The 13,588-nt window shown below is 48.6% G+C and overlaps 1 protein-coding gene and 2 long non-coding RNA genes across 3 annotated transcripts in view; 1 reads left to right on the top strand and 2 right to left on the bottom strand.

Annotated features, from left to right (window-relative positions):
- Positions 1–3,989: 3,989 nt before the first annotated feature.
- Positions 3,990–5,634, bottom strand: LOC139593417 (uncharacterized). Its single transcript, XR_011680292.1, has 2 exons — positions 5,088–5,634; positions 3,990–5,017 (listed from the first exon to the last, which is right to left on the bottom strand). It is a non-coding gene; the product is annotated as an uncharacterized lncRNA (long non-coding RNA).
- Positions 5,635–9,726: 4,092 nt separating this feature from the next.
- LOC139593651 (uncharacterized) overlaps positions 9,727–13,588 on the top strand; it is a 103,571-nt gene continuing 99,709 nt past the window's right edge. The window contains exon 1 of the long non-coding RNA XR_011680361.1: positions 9,727–9,821. This is a non-coding gene — a long non-coding RNA (uncharacterized lncRNA). The remainder of the gene's footprint in view (positions 9,822–13,588) is intronic.
- Positions 10,567–13,155, bottom strand: LOC139593650 (intraflagellar transport protein 70B-like). Its single transcript, XM_071434846.1, has one exon. The coding sequence runs from the start codon at positions 13,083–13,085 to the stop codon at positions 11,085–11,087; it is 2,001 nt and encodes a 666-aa protein (XP_071290947.1). The 5' UTR covers positions 13,086–13,155; the 3' UTR covers positions 10,567–11,084.

Raw genomic sequence — 13,588 nt, 5'->3', positions numbered from 1 at the left:
TGTGATAGAAACCACACTTCTCCTCATCCCTGTGCATTTTGCCTCAATGCTTTGCTGCCACAAAGTCGTGGTCATGGATTTGGTGAGATTTGCTCTAGTGTTGCAGGTGTGGGAATAAACAAATCCCAGTCTGTGTTTCATGACAGCGCTTGTTTTCAAACCCACAGCTGAAGGATTGAAGAAGAGAGGGGTTAAGGTGGACAATAAACTGAACTATTTAAAATGTGCTGTCAGCAGCCCAGTGAGCTCAGCATTCCATCTGCTAAGGCCCAAAGCAGGAGGTGAGGGGCTGCTCTGCAGGCATCAGGATGCTGCTGCCTGGCCCCAGGAGCCAGAGCCTGGCCAGCCCCTTGCTCTGCACAGGGGTGAGCAACCTTGCACTTGCAGCCCCAGCGCAGGTGTGTGCTTCAAGGTGCTGTCTCAGCATGCTGTGTCCTGAGGCACAGATTCCCACAGGGATTTGGGAACCTCCTGCTGAAACAGTGAAGCTCAGGTGCCTGAATGCCTTGCAGATCTTGGCCTGAGGGCTCTGTTGCTTCATCCACACAGTTACTTCACCCCTGACTTTGGGCTAGTGAGTGAAATGGCAGAGGGAGTGTGATGATCCTTAAAAGCCACTTCTGTGGTCAGAACCCAGCCTTGATGCCTGCATGGTTCAGGTGGCACTTCCCTGTCCTGGGAGGAGGGAGAAGAGCTGCTGCTCACTGCGCTGGGGGCCATTTTCCTACTCAGGGCACCCCGAGTGGGTCCCTGCCCTGGGTGATCCCTTTGGGGGACAAAGCAGTAGAGGGAAGTGGCTGAGCTGCCACAGTGTGGCAACTGTGAGATCCAAACCTGAGCTGGACTTCCCTGCTTATGAAAATTTGTATTTTTCCAACAGGCTGTGCCTCCTTATGTTATCTGTATTTGAGTCTTCCTCCTTTGTTCTTCGTGCCCTGTTGCACCCTTGCTGTACTTGTCCTCATTTCAAAACCCACATATGCACCTCTGAGCAAGCTTCCAGGCAGTGGCATGTTTTATGTATGTTTATTAGCTCCAAGGCTGCACTGGGATTACATGATGTCTAGATTTCCTTGCAGTCAAACTTAATATCCTGAGAAACGGGAAAATTTACTGAAATCCTGCAGCACTGGCCAGGGTGTGGGAGGGTCCACCCTGCTGTTTCCATGCCTATGTTGTTGCCATGGATGTGCAGAATTATCTGGCTTCAATTTTCTTCTTTTTATTTTTTTTTTGTGCGGGGAGCAGAGAGGGGTGACGTGGTTTTTTCTGTGTCAGAGTGGGACAAATGCACTTTAGGTAATTTTGCCAGTGCCCAATTTAAATTAATGTGAAATTGTGCTGGGAACTCAAAATGTGTAAATCAGAAACCTACAGGGGAAAAAATGATGGTGAAAACATGCTGCATGAAAAAGGTATTCAGCCTTCTGAGTACTATGGGAAAACAAACAGGAATAGCTGTAAGCAATAATCAGAAGGATATGAAATGTATGCTGGTACTTAGCTAGTATAAATATTCATTGCTTCAGGGGAGCCAGGCAAGCCAGCATCAGCTGAGTATATTAGCTACATGTCATGGACTGAAATATGTCTGTGAAAAAGAAAGGGGGTGGCTGTTTGCAACTGCATTTGTAGACAGAGCCAAAACTCAGTCCCTCGGAGGCACGGAAGTGCACCCTGGCTCCCCGGCAGCCCTTAAAGACTTTATTCCATCCCAGTGCCCTCGCTGCCGTCAGTGCTCCTGCTTTGGCTGCTCCCAGTCTGGGATTCATTTCAATAGGAAAAATGGCAGAGTGCTTCTCCCTGGGAGCCTTGCTGCGTGCACAGGATGCTGGGAGAGGGAAGGTGCGGGAGGGTCCGTGCCAGAAGCACTGAGCTGTGCCCAAGGGCTGCTCTCCGCACGGCATTATCCAGCTGCAGGGCTACTGACACACAGCGGCAGCCTTGGAATCACCTCCTGTGACATCCCGCCTCTGCTCGCTAATGACGGTGGGCAGGCTCTCGGGGAGAAAATGCAGCAGCAAAGAGCCCTTGGGAGGCAAAGCTGTCAGACCTACACCCCAGGTTTAAAGTGAAACTCCCCCTGAATGAAATCCAGCACAAATCTTCACTAAATGGAGATATAGTTATTGTTAGTGCTATAGTAGAGCCCAGGAAGGCTCTTCTCCAGGATTGCAGGGATTTAGACACGCCAGGTGAAGAAAATGGCAGTCAGGAAAATGGGTAAATGAATCTGTCTTTGTTCAGTGTCAGGAAATTAATGCCAGCTTCTTAAAGCATGGGAAATGACATTGGCTGCCAAATACAAACTGCTCTGGATTTCATGGGAATAATTATGACAGTGAAATATTTTCTTAACTTGACCTTTGGCCACATACTAAATGGAAAGAAGTAAATTTGGCACTGCAAATGCAAACTGAGCCAAATTAACTTATACCCATGGAGGATCTGGCCTTAAAGACCCTGCTCCACAGGGCCAAATCCTGCTGTCACTTATGCTGGTGTAAATTTGACTCTGTTTTGCTGAACTGCATGGAATTACTGGGGCTTGCACTAGGTGAGTGTGAGCACAGTTTAGCACTCAGTGAGGACCCTGCCTCGTGGAGGTCAGTGGCGTCCCGACTGAGCAAACCCCCAGCTCAAGCAGGAGCTCTGTAAGGCAGAAAAGCAGGGGTGAGGGGCCCCCTGCGGGCTGGACAGAAATGCGGTCTGAGGTGGGAAGTCCTTGCCAGAATTGCATCCCTGTTTGCAGACAACCTTCTGGAGATTAGTTCAGAGCCAGCAACCCCCTTCTAAGGGGTGAGCACACATTCACGAACAGCTCAAATGAAATCTCAGTTTTTGTTGCTCTGCTTTGTACTTCTGGTTGTTTCGAATGTGTTGATTACCAGTCCAGTCATGCTCATTTGTTCCTGCCCCTGGAACCTTTAAGTTCAAATATAGAAACAGTTATTGGCACTATTACATATTTATTTGTATTGGCCCAGATTAAGACTCGATGTTCTGGGTTCAAACAACAAAGAAAATGACAATGTTAGCAAATAAGATGATGATCTGTTTTGCATCCTCATTCTGGGCTCATTTCCACCAATTTAATTCAAGAATTACTTTAGAAGAATAAAAAATGTGATAGCACTCTATTGGTACAACAGGACAAACAACCTGGACTCAACTCAGCTTATATTTTCATCAGAAAAAAGAGAACATATCAGGCAGGAAAAATATTTTAGGAAGAGAAATATGTCACAGCCCATTTTTGGTTTACATTTCTGCAGTAATTTTATGGCAGAAATATTAAGCAAGTGTTGTCACATAAGTTGCTTTCCTCATCATCTAGAAGCAAGACTAATTACTTAGGTTAAAACTCAGAATAAAAGCATTGGTTATTTAGGTTTCTTGTGTAAATATGCATCTAATTGAAAAATGGAAATCCGAGAAAATAATTCTGCAAAACACGGTACAGTCTTAAATTACAGAAGGTTAATACACATCCTCAGTGTTTTCAATTGCAGAAGATGGGAGGTTTCTATTTAATGTGTCTCCCTAGGGAGGAATTACCTGATCTCTAACATGAGAAAACACCAAAGCCAAGGCAAAGGCCTGCTATTACTCTACCACAGAAAAACATGTTTCTTTGAAATTTCATCAGCTAGAAAATCAGTGAGTAGGGTTTCAGATTTCATAGAGGAATTTTACTGGGGTTTTTTGGGCACAAATGATAAAAATGCTATAAATTCTATCTCAGACTCTGCAAGTGAAAGGTTTAAGAGATTATGTGAGTAAATCATTCATCCCTTCTGAATATCCTGCTGATAAAAGGGATCCCCTGATGTGATATATACTGTCAGGTTTGAATCTGAAGCAGAGAATTTCTTTCAAGTTCCCTTCAGGGAATCTGTACATTTTATGCTGAATATTAGGATCACCTCTCCAGGCATGGAGAGGAAGCTAGAATGAGACCCTAAAGCCATAGAGAAATTATCAGAAAGAGATAAACTGGTTTCCTTTTTTTATTAAATTCTCCTATAACCAGCTTTATAACCTAGCAAGTCACAAAAAATTTCACAGTACATTACACATGCTCGCTGGCAGGCATTTCACAAGATCAGGGAGGCGTCTCTACGCGTTCTGCCCTGGATTGAGCACAAAGGCAGAGGGCAGGGCTCCCGCATCTTCCCTTCCCAGAGACGCCATCCCGCTGTAACAGCTTTATATTTTGTTGACTGTTTCACTGCTACCGACTCTTGTTACCAGCATTTCGTGCCCTCCGAAGCCCTGATACACTCTTGCGCAGGCTGAGAGGCAGAACAGAAGGTGGCCCCGGTTATGTCGGGTAGAGCTGTGGCTGCTCCCCATCTCTAAAGGGAGGATGATTGTTGTCTTGCACACGATTGCGAGCGCTCAGCAGAGGCGGGCGGGGCGGTGCTGCCGCGTGTGAACGAACGCTCCCCGCGGTGCCACCGGCACAAATCCGGGGCGCTCCGCTGAGGTCAGCTGTGCACAGGACTGAACAAAAACCTGCCTAGAGGTCAGACTGCGCTGCTTAGGGGCAGGTTCCTCTGCAGTGTGCAGTCCCTGTAAGGTGCTGCAGGAGGCTGCGGTGGTGCATGGCAATGCCAGCATCCGTGGGCTGAACGCACTGGTACCCAAAATTGCTGTCCTCCTGCTGATGCTGAGAGGCGGCACAGGCGCCTCTCTGCTGGGACGTTCATGTCCTTGCTCCTCCTAAACGCGGGGAAAGGGCAGTCGGGATTTCCTGGAGAGCCGAGGGCAGGCCAGCGCCGGGCCCGAGGGAGCAGGGATATTGCCTGTCACCGCTCGGTTGGGACATTCCTTCTCTCCAGCCATGCGACGCAGGGAGCTCTACCTTGGGCTGGGCAGGGCGGGGTTCCGCTCCCCTTTGTGTCGGGAGCGGCCCTGCGCCCCCGGCACGGCCCGTTCCGGCTCCCGGCTCGTTCCCGTTCTCGGCCGTTCCGGCTCCCGGCCCATTCCCGTTCCCATTCCCGTTCCCGGCCCACTCCCGTTCCCCTTTCCGGCCCACTCCCGTTCCCCTTTCCGGCCCACTCCCGTTCCCCTTGCCGGCCCACTCCCGTTCCCCTTGCCGGCCCGCGGGCCCCGGCGCAGCAGCGCCCTCTGCAGCACGGCCCGGCCCTGCCGCAAGGGTCCCTCGGACCCGCTGGACCGGGACCCGGTTCCTGGTGCTTCCCGGGAGAATGCCGTGTCTCCGCACCTGCGGCAGCGGCGCGGGGCTGTCGGTGTGCTGGCTGCGCCTTGGCTGCCGGGCCGGCCATCAGAGTGTGGCGCTCGACGCTGTAAAAACGCCATGAGCTGCTCAGCAGGGGAAGAGCAAAGGATTTATGTGCGCCCTGAATGCCCCGTCCCTCAGCGCTGATGGTGCTTCTCCATCTCCTCCTGCTCCGCGTGGGGGCCGCGGTGATAAATACTATTGACAGAGCAAGAAAATCCGACACGCCGTGTCGAGCTCTCGCGTTCCCGTTCGCCGGCCGTGTGAGCGGCCGTGAATCAGCCGAGCGGCACACAAAGAGCTCTGGGAGACACCAGAGACGTGCAGCTCAGAAAAATCCGAGCTGTGCTAATTTTAATTTGGAAAACGGCTGTTAGTAAACAGTTCAACCCAACAGGATCTGAGTGTTAGCCAACTCCCTCTGCCCTCTCCCACGGGAAAGAGAGCTATAAAATAAAACCGACTCATAAAAAGCTGTTCGTCAACCTGTTCCCTGCTCGTGACACAGGCTGGAAAGGGTCCTAGGGGCAGAGCTGGGGGAAAGGAGAAGGTAAGCAGCAAAAAAGGCTGAAATTCAGGAAGGCCGATGACTATGCACAGCAGAGGACAAAAAAGCCATGAGAGGCTCAGACCGTTCAGAGCCAGTGCACACATTCATCACAGGAAGCTTAAAAGTTTGTGATGCTGAGTGATGATTCCCATGTTCCAGAGAAAATGTGGCAATTGTCTTTTCGATTCCCCTTTCCGAGCCGTTCCTGGCAGGGTGGCTGTGGGCACACGGGTATCCCCGGGCTGGGGCTGTGCTGCAGGGCTAATCCTGTGCGAGCGGGCTCGCAGCGCTCAGCCCTGCGCTCAGAGCCGCGGCGGCTCCGTGCTTGCTGCCGGAGGCTGAGCCTGGCTAGCTCCAGGTGAAGGATCAGAATCCCCAGCCAACTTCTGCTTCTCTTTGTGCAACAGTGATGTTTGCTTAATGTACAGCAGCTGTGCCATGGGAAACGTGGGGTTAGCTGATTTCTAAGCAGCATTTTAAGTGGGTAGAAAAAAGGCGTTTCGTCATTGAATAAGACTGGGATTGCAGCATTCCAGTACTTTCCAGAAGCTGCACTTGAATGGCTTGAAATAGTATGTGAAAATTAGTATTTTTAAGGTGCCAATTTAAGATTCATTGAAGTAAATTTGAACTTTTTAATTGATTTTCCTGGCCTGCAGTTGGGACTATAAACTACAGTGAATTTAGGGGAAGATCTTCAAAAATAGAAATATTCTGGACTGTTTGGTTTGGTTTGGCAAAGCCTGCTCTAAGGCTTTATTAGTTTAAATTCAGGCAAGATCTAGGAAAATTATGCTAATCAAAAGGTTCTTAAGGAAATGAGTCCAAATGTCTCAATTTCTCTACTTAATGGAAAAGCATCAGCTGAAAAAAGAAATGCTTTGCTGAAAATAGAGCCTGAAAAGTTTGTCGGTAGTTAAAGCCTCTTTTACTTCATTTAGAAACTGTTTCTTTGTTTAGAATCGGTCGTCCAAATGAGGTGCAAAAACACTTCCTTCAAAAACATAAAGATGCACATTGTCCTGGCCATACCTACTCCTTAGGAAGATAGCAGGTTTTAGCAGAGTCCCAAAATATAGAGGTATTTCATTTACTGAATGGTTAAAGAGAAATAAAGGACGAGAAGCCTGAGGGAGAGGAAGGGATGGATCTTTCAGTCCACACAGCCACATTATGACATCAGTGTTCCAAATCTGATTTTTTCAGGGTTAGACTCTTCTGCCTTTGCTTGAATCTAAAGCCAATATGGATTTGTGGAAGTTTTGAACTCAGGTTTCTAAAATAGGATGTTGTCAGTAATATATTGTGGAATGGGCTGTCAAAACCAGCTTTTATTCTTGTATGTAACTTCACCATTTTTAGAGAAATAACATTGCTTGTTCTCCTGCTAAAAGGAGCCTGCTTACCCAGTAGAAGTATGCACAACATTCCCAAGGAAGACAGTCATCATCTTCCTCCTAGCACTGTATAGGAAGACTCTGCTGTCTTACCTTTTATCTCTGTCTTACCATAAAGTCGGCCACCCCTTGATTACAGAAGTTTTTGGGTCAGCTCTGACTGTGGAGCTGATCACAAGGGTCCCTGGCATTCACTACCTGTGTTGTGCTGATGGTGCCAGCAGACATTTGATAGAGATTTGAGCACCAAGGGGCATGAAGTAACTTGTACCTCAGGCCTTCTGTGCCCCTCCTGCTCCTGCCAGTGCACGTGGGCGGCTGTCAGAATGTTGGTCTGAGCCCTCTGCTTGTGCACTGTGTGCTGTGATTACTGCAAAGGTAATTGTACAAAAAGATGTGTCCACTGCAGTACCACACAGTTTGTCACCTGAAACATGGGTGACAAGCCCATGCAAGTTTTGAGGACAAGGACATTTCACAAGATGACCTGTAAGGACAAGGTGCAAAAGAGGCTATTAGTGCAAAATCCTAGTATGGTGGTGGTGTACATGGGAGGCATCTTGTGCTGCTCACCTTTCAGACACTGATGCTGCAACAGAAGGCTTCTTTCCCCTTCCTCCCAATAATAAAAAAAAACCCCAAACCAACAGAGGCTCTTACTTAGGACTCTGAGCTTATCTGCAGCTGTTTGCCCATTGCAGGCCCTGTAAATATGGTCATATGTTTCTGGGTAGTGTTTTTGATATTTTTTTGGAACAAAAGGACTCTGCTGGCTTAAGGCATTAATTTAGGCAGATTTTACTATATGTATAGGGAGCATAAACTGTTACTTGCTATCTTCCTTCCTCTGTAAATAAAAATGTATATGCTTTCCTTTAAAAATGTATTTTGTGTGTAAGTCACATAGTGATAACATTAAATGTGGTATAAAGATGGTAATAAAAGTGGTTGTAACATTTATATATTTTTCATGACCAAAGTGCTTTGCAGTGGGAGATGCTATAAACATGTGCTTGCCACTGGAGGAAGCAACAGTCCTACATTGCAAAAGATGTCAGCCACATGAGCGCAGGCCCTAGCTCTTCCGGGCACAGAGTGTGTGGGCAGGCAGCTCTCCAGGACAAAACGAGGGTGAGGGTGTCTGCCCCAGCGTGTCACTGCTGTGGGAAGGTTGGGTGCTACTGCTGAGGAAGAGGCCATGGTGGACAGGGTGGAAAATGCTGCTGGAATGCAGAGGAGGCTCCATGCAGAAGCATCTCTTGATGCAGCAGAGGAGGAAGTGCCTGTCCCAGACCTCCTCCTCATTGTACCTCAGCTCTCCCTCTTCTTTCTGCAGCAGAGGCCTCTTCACTTTGAGGTCCTTGTGTTCAGCATCACTCAACCTGCTCAGAAGCCCTGGGTTGTCTGTGGGCACAGCATACTCCCTGAAGAAAAGCACATAAAAAGAGCAGGAAAAGGGAAGAACAGGAAAAATGCTGCTCTTGGCACTTCTGTTGTGATGTAACAGGATGAAGCAAATTCCAGGCATGCTGACTGCCCTCTAGCCGTATCTTCTAAAACAGCCACAGCTTGCAGAACTCCAGAGCTTTTTTGGGGACGTTTCCATTGGGAGGGTGGCTCATCTCCCTGCCCAGCCTGTGGGGCCGGTGCCTTGGCTGCAGCAGGCAGAGCTGGTGCCAGAGCTGGTGCCACAGCTGCCTGTTTGGGCACGGGAGGCAAGGAAGCGATGAAGCACTTGGGGCTGCAAATCCTGGCAGCAGTGCCCTCGTGAAAGCCACACTCTGGCTGTATGGAAAACCAAGAGCATATTAGTGTCTGATCTGCTCTCCATTAGAGGGCATTCAACATTTGCAGGGGCACGAATTTGCAAAGTGATTTTTTTTTTTAAATGTCCAGTGACTTTTACAGAAAACACACAATGAATATTAAATAAAGGGCATTGCCTATTAGTGCACTTCAGACACTGTTATGTGGTATGATTTTTTAAAAACTTTTTTTAAAGGTCATGCTGTTTATGCTGCATAATATATAATACAATTGCACTGTAAATTAGAGACATGCTTTACAGCCTGCTGCTGTGCTTCATGGAGGTGAACAAAATTTGAAATCACAGGTCTCCTCCCCATGGGGAAACAGTTGTGGGAAATATTTAATATCACAATAATCAGGGCTTAATGGCCTAGTGATGAGCTATGGAGGCCTCTCTAGGACACCTTGCTGCATCTCCTGCCTGCTCTCTAGTCTCTCTAGAACATTTTTCCATTCTTAACACTGTTAAATTTTATTTTAATTTACTGTTATAGGACATTTAGGGTAAACCGTATCATTACCTAACCCACAGCATTTTCTTTAGTCATACATGATATGCTCAGCCCTGACAAGTTTCTCACCCAGCAGACAAGAGTTGACTTTCTCTGTGTTGAAATGGCTGCAGGCCTGTGCAGTTCCTATATACATTAAGTCTCTGGAAGGATTAATTATTCTATTCCTTTATAATAGCTTCAAAACTTCAAAAATGCTGTTCTCTTTCTTCTCAGGTAAACTGGGGCATAGAAACTGGATTCTGAGGGACATGCAGACTGATTCAAATATCCCCTCAGGACAGCTCTTCAGGGAGCCAGTATCAAAGGTAAGCAAGTGAGTTAAAGCCAAGGATTTTTGATCCTTATTTTAAAAACTTCAACTCACACATTGCTTCAAAGGGCAGAATACACAAAAAGGACAGCAGCCATGGAGCAGAGAACCAGACTGCATAAAAGCACTGGAAAACATTTTGGTCACACTTCACTGCAGAACACATATGTTTGAAAAGGGATGGGAAGACTGTTGAGAAAATACACTGACTGATGCCAGGGTGAAGGAAATGCCAAGTAAAGGAATTAAGCAAATAAACAGGGTTTTGGAGAAGTGTTGAGAGGTGCAGGAAGAGTGTAACACAAGAAGGAAAGAGAAGCAGATTTCTTCCACCCAGGGTACAGGTTGTAAGCCTTGCATGAAATGGAAGTTACAATGGGTTTTTCTTAAAGAATATAATTTCACATTCACAGGTCTCTTACCAGAGACTGTTTTAAGAATAGTATTTGGATTGGAGGGGCTGCACACAGAGGACTGAATTACTAAGTAAGCCCTTGCTACTGAACAGGTTTTCAGGGCAATCGCTGCCACCCAGATGGTGTGGGCACTGGGACTCTGAGGGCAGCACTGAGCAGTGTCTCTCAAGCCAGTTGTCATAACAAATTTTATTTCAAAGGTAGATCTACACTGAGGTATCATCCTAATAAGCCTTCTTGGAAGGCTTCATTCCTGGTACCTGTATTAGTTATAGAATTTGCTAGAACACTCATGCATTATTAATGAGTCAGCAAAAGGAAATGTTTATGTTTGTAGAACTGATTTTTTAATATAAAGCCATTTCTTGTGTTTAAATAGACTACTGACGTGATCTGCAACATATTAAAAATATCTTACAAAAAGCAGAAGAAATGTTTCACACATAGACACAAATAAGAGAATTAAAACAACAGCTTCTTCAAATTCTATTCTAGAAGAGACAGATAACAAATTTTTTCAAATGTCAACCAATGAAAAGAAACTTGCTCTAATTTTAAGAAGGATAAAGTATTATCTTATGGGTGAAAACTCTATGGTATTTCTATAATGATATTCTTGGTCAACACATCTTAAGTGGTATTTAACATGAAAGGTTACTCCTAGCAAGAGAGAATGCTCCTAGTTATCTGGTACGGCTTAATTTCATGAAAATATTCTATTTTCTACTGAACATTGTTAAAATACAGCAAAAAAATCCTTAGAGATTTTTGTGAGGGTTAGCATTACCTCACAAGCACAAGAAAAGAAGAAGGTTCTCATTTCTGCTGTATGATAACAACATTTACTCAGCCCACCCAGTGATCTTATACATCAGTGCCCTCAAAAGCCTGGCTTCATAGGTGACTGTGTTTTTCCCATTGTGCATCCCACTCTCTTCCAGAGGGTGCTCAATGACAGCTGGGATGTTTCTTCCATACTGTTCACACTGCTTCAGAAACTGCAGGCACTCCTGGATCGCACTGTCCCGCAGCATGATCATGTGCTTGGACATGTTCTCCAGCAAAGACAGGAAACACCGCTTAGCATAATACCACGTGTCCGTGCTCAGCTTTTTGTTGTAGGGCTCCAGGCTTTTAATGATCCTTGAAATACCAAAGTCGTAGTTTCCCTTCACACAGTACAGGGTACCAATGACTAGATTGACAATGCAAAGATGGTAGGTGTTTTTATCAGGGTGATCATAAGACAGCTGCTCTTCTGCCTTCTCAATCTTCCTCATTAGTTCCTCTGCATCCTCATTCTGGCTTGTCAGGATGTAGGAAACGCAGAGGTTTGCTAACACAATGGCACTGACATCGAGAATGTTGTCGTAGTGCTTTTTAACTATTGGCTCATAGAAGCTAATAGCCTCTTTATACTTGTTCTCCTGCATGAAGAGCACGTGAGCCACATTGAGCTTCCACACCTCGTGTTCCTTGCAGAACTCCACTGATTTGTGGAAGATCTTTTCTACCATTGTGTAGTTCTTCATGTCCCAGTAAATCTTTGCCTGGGCCATCAAGACAGGTATATATTTATCCAGAGTCTCATCATATTCATTAATTGCCTTTTTTAGAGCTTCATCATCCCAATTTTGCCTAGCTTCTTGTACCTGTTTTGTGAGTTTTCTCAGCTGCTCAGTCATTGTCCCTGCTGAATCATCTAGCTTGTGGAAAGCCTCCTCAGGGGCAGTTTGACAAGTAATAATGGCATCCAAGAAGTTGTACAGATAAGGTGTGAGCAGTTTGTAAGTCAGATGGGCATTCTCTGCCAGCACATCAGCTGCCAGGTCATAGTATTGATGCTTGCAATAGAGAAGCAGCAAGTTACCAAAAGTTTCTGGTGGACAGGGGTTCTGCAGGAGAAGAAACTGCAGCTTCCCAAACCCATCAGTGGGCTGGCTGTCCATGTTCATGAGTGCCTGGTTGTGGAGCGTGACGGGATCCAGCTCTTCTTCGGCCCTCGGTGGCATATCCGTGAGCGCTTCCTGCGCCGCTCGCATGTTGCGCAGCTGGTACTCGATGGCCGCCTTGAGGTTGAAGGCCTCCACCAGGGCCGTGCGGTGCAGGAGCAGCGTGTTGCCCACGCTGCGCACGTCGATGCCCTCGGTGGTCATGCCCACGTTGAGCTCCGGGTGCTGGTGGATGCCGCGCTTGATGATGTCGGATATGTACTTGAGGGCAGCGTGGTACTGCTTGGCCGCGTAGGAGCACAGCGCCATGTTGTAGGACAGCTCCGGGCAGTAGCCCAGCACTTGCATGGCGCTGGCAAACTTGCCGCTGGCCTCTTCGTGCCGGCCCTGCCGGTACAGAAGGCAGCCCAGGTTGACCTCGGCATCGGCCCGCTCCGACGGGTCCTCGGCCGCTCCGGAGCCGCCATCAGCAGCGGCGGCGAGCTCCTCCTCCACCAGGCTCTGGGCCGCCGGGAGGTCGCCCTGGGCATAGTGGACAGCGGCCTGGAGGCGCAGGGCCCGGCGGTGGAAGGCGGGCACATCCAGCAGCGGGCTGGCGACCCGCAGGGCCTCGGCGAACAGCCCGGCCTTGTAGAGGGCCTGCGCGTGGCACAGGCGGTACGGGAGCAGCTGCGGGTGCAGCGCCACCAGCTGCTCGTAGCACTCGGCCGCCGCCGCGAACTCCTGCAGCTGGTAGTGGCAGTAGCCCAGCAGCGAGAGGCAGCCCCGGGAGCGGCAGCTCTTCTGCAGCCCGCGGTTCAGCAGCGACACCGCCTCCGCGAAGCGCCCGCTGGCGATGAGCCCGTACACCACGGCTGTGTGCTGCCCCTCGGGCACCGGCGCGGCCTCCATCGCCGGCCCCGGCACTGCCTCGGCGGCGGCGGAAGCGGCGCCATCGCTGCCATGGCAACGGCGCCGCCGGGGCGGAAGTGCTCCCGTGGGGACGGGCGCTGACCCGGAAGCGGCGGCGCGGACGATGCCGTGTGGCGGAGATGGCGGCGGCTGCCCTGCCCGGGCCTGTCCGGCCGCCTTGCCGCCACTGGGAACTGGTGCCGGCAGCGGAGCCGCGTCCTCTGCCTTTGCCTGCCCTCCTCTGCTCTCCTCCCTCCGCCCATGTCCCGAGCGCTGACACCGCGTGTTCAGAGCCGGTTCCGAACTGCCGCAAAGAGCTAGAGCCTCCTGAAGTCGCTGCCTGGGCCAGAATGTTTCCCTCATTTCGGGATCTCGTGCAGCCGGGAGGAATGAAGAGTAAAAAGCTCCTGTATTTCTAAACGCAGTGTAATAGTTCCCTTAAGCAGTAAGTGGTGTAAAAGTACGCCCTAAGCTAAACGCATAGCCCAGGGCAGGAGCCATTT

Source organism: Agelaius tricolor, unplaced genomic scaffold, assembly GCF_023055355.1.
Source record: "Agelaius tricolor isolate 1412-34295 unplaced genomic scaffold, bAgeTri1.0.p SCAF_10, whole genome shotgun sequence".
Lineage (NCBI taxonomy): Eukaryota > Metazoa > Chordata > Aves > Passeriformes > Icteridae > Agelaius > Agelaius tricolor.
This window is presented reverse-complemented; position numbering and strand designations above follow the sequence as displayed.